Source organism: Sorghum bicolor, chromosome 10 (assembly GCF_000003195.3).
Source record: "Sorghum bicolor cultivar BTx623 chromosome 10, Sorghum_bicolor_NCBIv3, whole genome shotgun sequence".
Taxonomy (NCBI): Eukaryota; Viridiplantae; Streptophyta; class Magnoliopsida; order Poales; family Poaceae; genus Sorghum; species Sorghum bicolor.
In genome coordinates, this window is record NC_012879.2 from 35,292,111 (window position 1) to 35,302,121 (window position 10,011).

The 10,011-nt window shown below is 51.6% G+C and overlaps 1 protein-coding gene across 3 annotated transcripts in view; it reads left to right on the forward strand.

The window, feature by feature from the left end:
• The window catches only part of LOC8072943 (ubiquitin-like-specific protease 1D), a 51,498-nt gene extending 43,217 nt beyond the window's left edge, over positions 1-8,281 (forward strand). For all 3 annotated transcript variants that reach the window (XM_021448874.1, XM_021448875.1, XM_002436962.2), the window contains 2 exons: positions 7,316-7,423; positions 7,519-8,281. In XM_021448874.1, coding sequence (XP_021304549.1) covers positions 7,316-7,423; positions 7,519-7,719 — 309 coding nt within the window. In that variant the 3' untranslated portion in view covers positions 7,720-8,281. The remainder of the gene's footprint in view (positions 1-7,315; positions 7,424-7,518) is intronic.

A 10,011-nucleotide genomic window follows, 5' to 3' on the forward strand; every position in this document is an offset into this window, starting at 1 on the left:
GATAGGTCAATCTCCGGGGTGGAAGAGGAGGACGAGGGCCCCGGCGCAGAGATGGACCCAGGCTGGAGGCCCTGAGTAAGCTCCTCCATGACAAGGTCGTCACGGACCTGCAGGAAGGTGGGGAAGGGCCGCTGCCGGGTGATCCACGTTCGTAGGTGGGCGTAGCGTTCACTGAGCCCGGACGTTGAGGACCAAGAGACGGTCCTCCATGAGCCAGCCGAGGTCGCCGAAGGAGTCCACCATGCCCTTCATCCGGCGGCAGAAGTCGCCAATAGAGAGGTCGCCTTGGACGAATGTCTGGAAGCTCGCATCGAGCCACAGAGCCTAGGCTTCGTTGCCCAGAAACTGGCCCTCGAGCGCCAGCCAAATCCCGCAAGCGTTCAGAGTGTTTCGGACGAGGTCGTGGAGGTCCAGGGAGATCGTCCCCAGAATCCATGAGAGGACGATGCTGTCGAGGCGCAACCACGAGGGGGTCCGGACCAAGGCGGACGTGGTCATCGAGGGCGTAGCAGCGGAGGGTGATGAGGATCAGGTCCCTCCAGCAGGCGTAGGATGGGGACTTGGGCTCTAGGACGACTGGGACGAGGAGGCGGATGTTCTAGGCACCCCCAGCTTGGTAGGAGTTTCGACGGTGAAGATGGCAGGGGAAAAACCACGCCCACCGGCATGCCCAGCCCTGCAGCGTGGGCAGCCGCTACGCCTAGTGGCATACCCAGGCTGGCAGCGTCTGCCCTGACGTCACCTGCAGGGCCGTCCGCGCCGGCGATAGTCGCGCCAAGAGGAGCCACGCCCGCCGTTGTCATGAGGAGACGAGCAGCAGCGACGGCGTCGGCGGGAGGAGCAGCCTTGGCTGCGTCGGCGGAAGGAAGAACGGCATCGACGACCTGCGCCTTGGCCAGCACCTCGGCGGCCCGCGCGGCCTTCGCCCGGGCGGCCTGTGCCCACAAACAGTTGGGGAGGGGGAAAGCAGTTGAAATAGGTGGGAGGAGGAGGGGGAGGCTGCCAGCCAGCCATGGCACCCGCGGCGGCGGCCCAGGGGGGCTCACCGGCCGGCGGTGGCGCTAGAAGAGGCCTGGCGGCTAGTAGGAGGGGGAAGGGAGAGAAGACTAGCCTGATACCATGTTATAATTAGGTTTTCCTTAATTGGGCTAATCCTAAACAGGGTAGCAATATAGTTGCCATACATGGGCCTTGCCTCATGGGCCTACATTACTCATATTCCAACACTTGAGGGAGCCATCAGACCGAAACTTGTGCTGGAAGATCCACTTGCCAGTGATGACATTGACACGAGGGGGGTGAGGCACAAGATCCCAAGTGTGATTCTCTTCCACAGCCTCTCGCCATTTGGGGTTGGCTAGAGCGCTACGGAAGGTCTTTGACACCGGTGACAGGGGCGCGGCGTGAAACATAGCAGGCATCCAATATCCGCTCTTCGAATGCATGCCCATGGCGTGCTGGTTGGCATTGGAGGGATAGCAATAGCACCCTTGGGTAGCGCAGCCTTGGCGACTGTTGTAAGTGCAACCGGAGCAGGAGTTACTCGAGGCCGGCACGTGTAGTGGTGGGTGAAGGCATGCTCCAAATGAAGAGGCGGGAACTGCCTGAGTATATACAAACTACAAGTACCAGATAAGGTACAATCTTGTACTTAGGGATGAAAATGGTACGGATGTTTTCCGACCGTATTCGAGATCAAATTCGTTTAGAGAGGTTCAGATCTGTCCGTATCCGAGTCCGAATATTCAACATCTGATACCGTATCCGTATCCGAATACTTAAATCGTATATTTATGATGTCGACATCCAATTGTATCTTATCCGACATGATTGACATTATCCGTATTCGAATCCGGATGTGACCAGAAATATGAAAACAAATGTGATATTGATAATATCCGTCCGTATCCGATCCGTTTTCATCCCTACTTGTACTACATGGCTTATTGCCATTCTAGCAACATGGCTGATATCAGCCCACTATGGTACAAAGTACAAACCCGTACACTACAGTACAAGGTACAAGCTTGTACACTAGATGGCTTATTGCCATCCTTGCTAACGGGAGGGCGAGGAGCGGCGTCAGGGGTGGTACGACCTTTTCCACGTCAGCAGAAGAGGGGGAAGGCGTACCTCCAACAGGAGGCGGCAGTAGGGAGTAGCCACCACCAATGCGGCAGCGAGGAAAGGAGGCGCGTGAGCAGCCGTGATGGGGTGGCGCAGGTAGCATTTGGGGGTGGGTGGGCGAGTGGACCTAGGCTGTATATAGCCATGTACATGTGAATAGTATAACCTGTGGTACATGTAGTGTGGTACAACAATATGGTTATACAATAATCCTAATACTAGCTATGCCATGGTCATTATAAATGGTTAGCTTCAAGAAACATTTTTAAATGCTGCCATTACAATCCATATTGCTGCAGCCAGTGAAATTATATTTTGCGTTGTAAATAAAGGAACAGAGAAGAAAGACCATCCTTTTGAAACTATATTGCTGAGCAGTGAACTATATTCTACTTTGGCATAAAAAACATTAAAATGAACAAATCTGTAAAAATTGTATTGTGTAAGGGCCTGTTTGGTAGAGATTCACCGGCCGTCGCACTCCGGAGCCCCGCCCGCCCCGTCGCTGCTCGGCACTCGCCTTGCTGCCACACTCCGGTCCAGCTCTCGCCGGGGCCGTACCCATCCATGGCCATCCGTAGGTGCCATGCCCACCCACCGCAAGGAAGAAAAGCACGGGAGAAGAAGAAGCCGATGCATTTCTTTCTCCTAACACGTGGGTTCGAGTGTCAGTGAGAAACGCCAGGGCCAAGGGCAGAACAGGCTATTCCAACCAAAATGCCCTTGCTTGTATCTAGAGCTGCTGCTTTAGGCAAACAGTTTCCTAAGAGATCCACAGTGGGTCCCCAATCCATGGTGGAGTTGGTCCATGGTGAATCCTAGATCCAGATTCACTGTTTCCAGTATCCTATAGGTTATCCACACTGGTAAGCTATTGAGTAAATTTATAGACACAGCATGTGCAAAATCACACCAATTTACAGGGTACAGTTGTTCTCTTGAGATATATATATTAGTTGTCCATGCTTGTTATACATTATCACTTGTCAAAACATCCTCACATCTTTCTGTCACAAGCCTCCTTGCTTAGCTCAGCAGGGCCTGTGCTTCTCAGATTGTAGCTAGAACCAGGTAGGGGAGGCGCCAGGATTGTTGCCTGGCTGCCCTGCAAAGGTGAGATTAGAGAATAGAAATAGATGAGAAGACTAGAGATTACTTCATTCTTTGTTAATCATAATCGAGGGTCTGGCTTACATATATATAGGAGATAGCCCAGCCGGCTGATCACCCCTGATTCACATTCACACCTCAATCTCTCATTCACACCTTAATTTCTCATTTATACTCTAAACAGTATTAGGCCCTTTCACACTTCTGGACCTTTGGCAGCCTTCTGTCCCTTGGGCCGCCGGCTATATTGCCGTCCCCACATGACATCTCTCCCTCCCTGGATGAAGCGTGCTGGTGGTGCCATAGTCGACGGCCCGGGACCCGTGCGAGGCTCAGGTGCGGGGGCCGGCCCGGAAGGTGACCCCTCGAGGCCCTGGCAAGGAGCAGGGCCAGGGGTGTCACGGGCGACCGGCGAGTTGGGGCACGGCCCGGCGAAGGGTACGGCATAGCAGTACCTGCAGGAAACAACTGCAAAGGTGGGTCGACCACCGGATCAGTGGGAAACACAGAGGATAGGTCAATCTCTGGGGTGGAAGAGGAGGACGAGGGCCCCAGCGCAGAGGTGGACCCAGGCTGGAGGCCCTGAGTAAGCTCCTCCATGACAAGGTCGTCACAGACCCGCAGGAAGGTGGGGAAGGGCCGCTGCCGGGTGATCCACATCCGGAGGTGGGCGTAGCGTTCACTGAGCCCGGACGTTGAGGACCAAGAGATGGTCCTCCATGAGCCAGCCGAGGGAGTCCACCATGCCCTTCATCCGGCGGCAGAAGTCGCCAACAGAGAGGTCGCCTTGGACGAATGTCTAGAAGCTCGCATCGAGCCACAGAGCCTGGGCTTCGTTGCCCAGAAGTTGGCCCTCGAGCGCCAGCCTAATCCCGCAAGCGTTCAGAGTGTTTCGGACGAAGTCGTGGAGGTCCAGGGAGATCGTCCCCAGAATCCATGAGAGGACGATGCTGTCGAGGCGCAACCACGAGGGGGTCGGGACCACGCCCGTGGCTTCGAGGCGGACGTGGTCGTCGAGGGCGTAGCGGCTGAGGGTGATGAGGATCAGGTCCCTCCAGCGGGCGTAGGAGGGGGACTTGGGCTCGAGGACGACCGGGACGAGGAGGCGGATGTTCTAGGCACCCCCGGCTTGGTAGGAGTTTCGACGGTGAAGGTGGCGGGGGAAAAACCACGCCCACCGGCATGCCCAGCCCTGCAGCGTGGGCAGCAGCTACGCCCAGTGGCATACCCAGGCTGGCAGCGTTTGCCCTGACGTCACCTGGAGGGCCGTCCGCGCCGGCGATAGTCGCGCCAAGAGGAGCCACGCCCGCTGTTGTCATGAGGAGACGAGCAGCAACGACGGCGTCGGCGGGAGGAGCAGCCGTGGCTGCGTCGGCGGAAGGAAGAACGGCACCGACGACATGCGCCCTGGCCAGCACCGCGGCGGCCTGCGCGGCCTACGCCCCGGCAGCCGACACCCACAAACAGTTGGGGAGGGGGAAAGCAGTTGAAATAGGTGGGAGGAGGAGGAGGGGGAGGCTGCCGGCCAGCCATGGCACCCGCGGCGGCGGCCCAGGGGGCTCACCGGCCGGCGGGGCGCTAGAAGAGGCCTGGCAGCTAGTAGGAGGGGGGAGGGAGAGAAGACTAGCCTGATACCTTGTTATAATTAGGTTTTCCTTAATTGGGCTAATCCTAAACAGGGTAGCAATATAGTTGCCATACATGGGCCTCATGGGCCTAGCCTCATGGGCCTACATTACTCATATTCCAGCACTTGAGGGAGCCATCAGACTAAAACTTGTGATGGAAGATCCACTTGCCAGTGATGACATTGACTCGAGGGGGGTAAGGCACAAGATCCCAAGTGTGATTCTCTTCCACAGCCGCTCGCCATTTGGGGTTGGCTAGAGCGCTACGGAAGGTCTTTGACACCGGTGACAGGGGCGCGACGTGAAACATAGCAGGCATCCAATATCCGCTCTTCGAATGCATGCCCATGGCGTGCTGGTTGGCATTGGAGGGATAGCAATAGCACCCTTGGGTAGCGGAGCCTTGGCGACTGTTGTAAGTGCAACCGGAGCAGGAGTTACTCGAGGCCGGCACGTGTAGTGGTGGGTAAAGGCATGCTCCAAATGAAGAGGCGGGAACTGCCTGAGTATATACAAACTACAAGTACCAGATAGGGTACAATCTTGTAATTAGGGATGAAAATGGTACGGATGTTTTCCGACCGTATTCGAGATCGAATTCGTTTAGAGAGGTTCAGATCTGTCCGTACCCGAGTCCGAATATTCAACATCTGATACCGTATCCGTATTCGAATACTTAAATCGTATATTTAAGATGTCGACATCCAATTGTATCTTATCCGACATGATTGACATTATCCGTATTCGAATCTGGATGTGATCAGAAATATGAAAACAAATGTGATATCGATAATATCCGTCCGTATCCAATCTGTTTTCATCCCTACTTGTACTACATGGCTTATTGCCGTTCTAGCAACATGGCTGATATCAGCCCACTATGGTACAAAGTACAAACCCGTACACTACAGTACAAGGTACAAGCTTGTACACTAGATGGCTTATTGCCATCCTTGCTAACGGGAGGGCGAGGAGCGGCGTCGGGGGTGGTACGACCTTTTCCACGTCAGCAGAAGAGGGGGAAGGCGTACCTCCAACAGGAGGCGGCGGTAGGGAGTAGCCACCACCAATGCGGCAGCGAGGAAAGGAGGCGCGTGAGCAGCCGTGATGGGGTGGCGCAGGTAGCATTTGGGGGTGGGTGGGCGAGTGGACCTAGGCTGTATATAGCCATGTACATGTGAATAGTATAACCTGTGGTACAAGTAATGTGGTACAACAATATGGTTATACAATAATCCTAATACTAGCTATGCCATGGTCATTATAAATGGTTAGCTTCAACAAACATTTTTAAAAGCTGCCATTACAATCCATATTGCTGCAGCCAGTGAAATTATATTTTGCGTTGTAAATAAAGGAACAGAGAAGAAAGAGCATCCTTTTGAAACTATATTGATGAGCAGAGAACTATATTCTACCTTGGCATAAAAAACATTAAAATGAACAGATCTGTAAAAATTGTATTGTGTAAGGGCCTGTTTGGTAGATATTCACCGGCTCTAGATTCACCATTTTCAGCTCTACTCCACTCCACCATAAATTTCCCAAACAGTCCAGATCCACCAAATCCAAATCCAGCAAAATGGTGGATTTAGAGACCAGTGGAGCTCCTCGTGGGGTGCAGTTTGGTAGAGTTGGGGAAAATTACCACCACCGCCACTGGTGGTTCAGTTACCTTTTTTCTTCATGTGTCCCAACATCAGCGGTGCCATACAGCACCGGAACCCCAACCAGAGCTGCGCCGCAAGCACCACTGGAGCCATGCCGCACTGCAGACCGTGCCCGGCACCATAGGAGCCCTCTACACGGAGCCGTGCCCACCGGAGCTCCCACATTGCTGTTGCCGCCACACCCGACACCGGCCGTCGCACTCCGGAGCCCCGCCCGCCCCGTCGCTGCTCGGCACTCGCCTTGCCGCCACACTCCGGTCCAGCTCGCCGGGGCCGTACCCAGTCATGGCCGTCCGTAGGTGCCATGCCCACCACCGCAAGGAAGAAAAGCACGGGAGAAGAAGAAGCCGATGCATTTCTTTCTCCTAACACGTGGGTTCGATTGTCAGTGAGAAACGCCAGAGCCAAGGGCAGAACAGGCTATTCCAACCAAAATGCCCTTGCTTGTATCTGGAGATGCTGCTTTAGGCAAACAGTTTCCTAAGAGATCCACAGTGGGTCCCCAATCCATGGTGGAGTTGGTCCATGGTGAATCCTAGATCCAGATTCACTGTTTCCAGTATCCTATAGGTTATCCACACTGGTAAGCTATTGAGTAAATTTATAGACACGGCATGTGCAAAATCACACCAATTTACAGGGTACAGTTGTTCTCTTGAGATATATATATTAGTTGTCCATGCTTGTTATACATTATCACTTGTCAAAATATCCTCACATCTTTCCAAATAGTATATCTTCTGGATTTCCATATAGATATCCCTTTTTCTTTGTTACCAGGTGCCGCAGCAGGAAAATGATTACGATTGTGGCCTATTTGTGCTGTACTATATGCAGCGGTTTATTCAGGAGGCGCCTGAAAGGTTTAAGAAGAAAGACTATTCTATGGTCAGTCATCATTGTGCTGTTTCACTCATTTTGTTTGTATGTAGATAGGACATGGATGTGTGTGACTCACTTCTGTCATTACTCTTTTCTGTTAGTTTGGCAAACGGTGGTTTCGACCTGAAGAGCCATCTCAGCTTAGAGACCAAATTCGCCATTTACTCCACTTGTGTAGAGAAACTGAAGTGAAGAAGGGTGTAACAGGGTCATGTGGGGAAAGTCAACCTAAGATTGAGAATGATGGAACCGATCCGAGTGATGCCTCCGAGCCAACAACACCCAAGCATCTGAGTGAGTAATGCTGACAGAACTGGGTAACTGCTGATTTTGGATGTTGCTGTAGACCAACATAGTAGTCTCTAGGTCGTGTGGGTTTGCGCCCAATATGGGGAAACTTGAGGGTGCATCTATATAAAAATACCTGTACCCCTAGTGTCGGGAAAATGCCGTGTAAAGTAGCGAAACTGGTAGTCAGGTTGCTTTGCGAGACTTCCACAACGCTGTTGGCTTGACATTCTTCACCTTCATTAGCTCACGAGCCCTGGCTTCTCGAACTACATCCTTATTATGCTAGCAGTGTGCACCTGTTGAGACTCTGACCAATGCCATCCTCCCCCCGTTTACTGGGCTACCTGTCATAGCTTGGGCTGTGCCCAATTGAGGGTGGGTCGTCACACGGTTTTTTTGTATGGCCGAAAGCATGACACTACATGATAATTTTTTGGCCTGTATCAGCACGTTAGGATCTCCGCGTGTTGGTGGCATGGCAATGGCAAGACCTGTCTAGTTTGGACCATGCACCGACGTGACATAAAAATAGCATGTAATTACGTAATAATTTCACAATACAATTTTGAAGTATTTACTAACTCTTTCAAATTATAGACGTCTAGCTTTTCTAAATACAACTCTTTCTATGCACCTCGATATTATTTAGGGGCTTAAGCCTACCCTTGTTTTTAAGCGAATATTGATTTTACCCTTGTTTTTTTAACTATATGATTTTACCTTGCTTTTTCAAATTGAAGCGAGACTCTACCCCTAGTCTGTTAAGTCCCTCTGCCAGTGTTAACTTTTTGACAAAAGGATATAGTTGCCCATGTGTTTTTACCCCTGAGCATTTTAGCTGACAATCCATATAAATATAATTTAATAGCATGCAACAAATCAATTTCACATATTGCATAACGGCAACAAACCAAATCCATATAACATGTCATCACAGTACCATATTAGATGCTAATATAAAGGTCCAAATAACATGTCAAACACCAACATATAGGTCTACATGACATGTGAAACAAAAGTAGGAACTAGTAGTGATTTTCATAGGCAACTAACAGTGAGCTACATGTCAAGCATTGAAACCTAATAATAACTCCAACAACAGACGCAAACCGTGACCCAAAGGCAAAAATAGGTTATACACAGTATTTTGCGTATCAAAATCACGGTCCAACGGAGGACCCAAACATCGCACCCATTTTGGGTAGTAGCTTCATCGCGACGCAAATATGCATCATCGTAAGATGACGACGCAAATCTCGCGCGTCGCAGTGGTGGGCCCATCACCCACGGGCCGGTGCACCACGGCCACTCCGGCCTCGTCCCCGGCGCTAGCGCTGGCCTCCGCGCTGAGATCCGCGTCCGCCACCGCCATCTTCTGCCTCTCCGATGCACGCATCACGGTGCCCGGCGCGCCCGACCTCCATGGTGAAGCTGCGCTTGGAGAGGCTAAGGGTCTGATCGAGGCTGATGTTGAAGGGCTTGAAGATCTCTGGCGAGCACGGGAGCAGTGGGGCGGCACCGATCCGGCATGTGGGGAGGAGTCTAGTGGCCGCGCGTGGGGGAGAGCTCGGTGGCGGCGGATCTCAGAGGCAAATTGTCACTGACACAGCGGCGGCGGTTGCCGGTCACCGAACTGCCTTTGGGTTAGCTGACGAGGGAGGAATTTGGGTTGGCTGTTGAAGACCGGTAGTTTTGCATCATGCAGCTATTCACTATGCGTCACCCAAATCTCAGTATGCCTCTCGTATTTGCATTACGTCTGTTGGAGACAGTCAAGTAGCAAGCCTCCCAGAAGTTGCTCCTGTTCTGCCGCTCTTGCTTTGGCGCGCATCCGCTGGCAGCCCTACTGACGTGCGCACACTAGAATAATTAGGGGCGCATGTGCGTACAGATCCTGAGCAGCGCACTTATTCTCAATATGCTGATGGGTTGTCATATGCGGGTTGGGAAGCAGATTTTTTTCTCTCTTCTCATGTCTAGCTTCAGACTATATATATTTAATCGGCCCATTTAGCATTTTATGTTTCTACGAGTTTTTTATTCTCTTTCGGAATAACATGAATGTGGGAGATGAAAAGGGCGGGAAAATGGTTTGACATCTCTATAGATGTAGAAGTTTTTTTTAACACCCTAAAATTTGCTCCTTTTTGAAATAGGTGAAAATGATTTAATTTTGTATTTTTATGTTCATGGAATATAGGGAAATAATATTCTTCATCAAAATAAAATTTATCATAGGGTGTAGCAATATTTTTGGTACACTCATGCTCCTGCATTTTATTTATTGTGCGGAGTGATTTTAC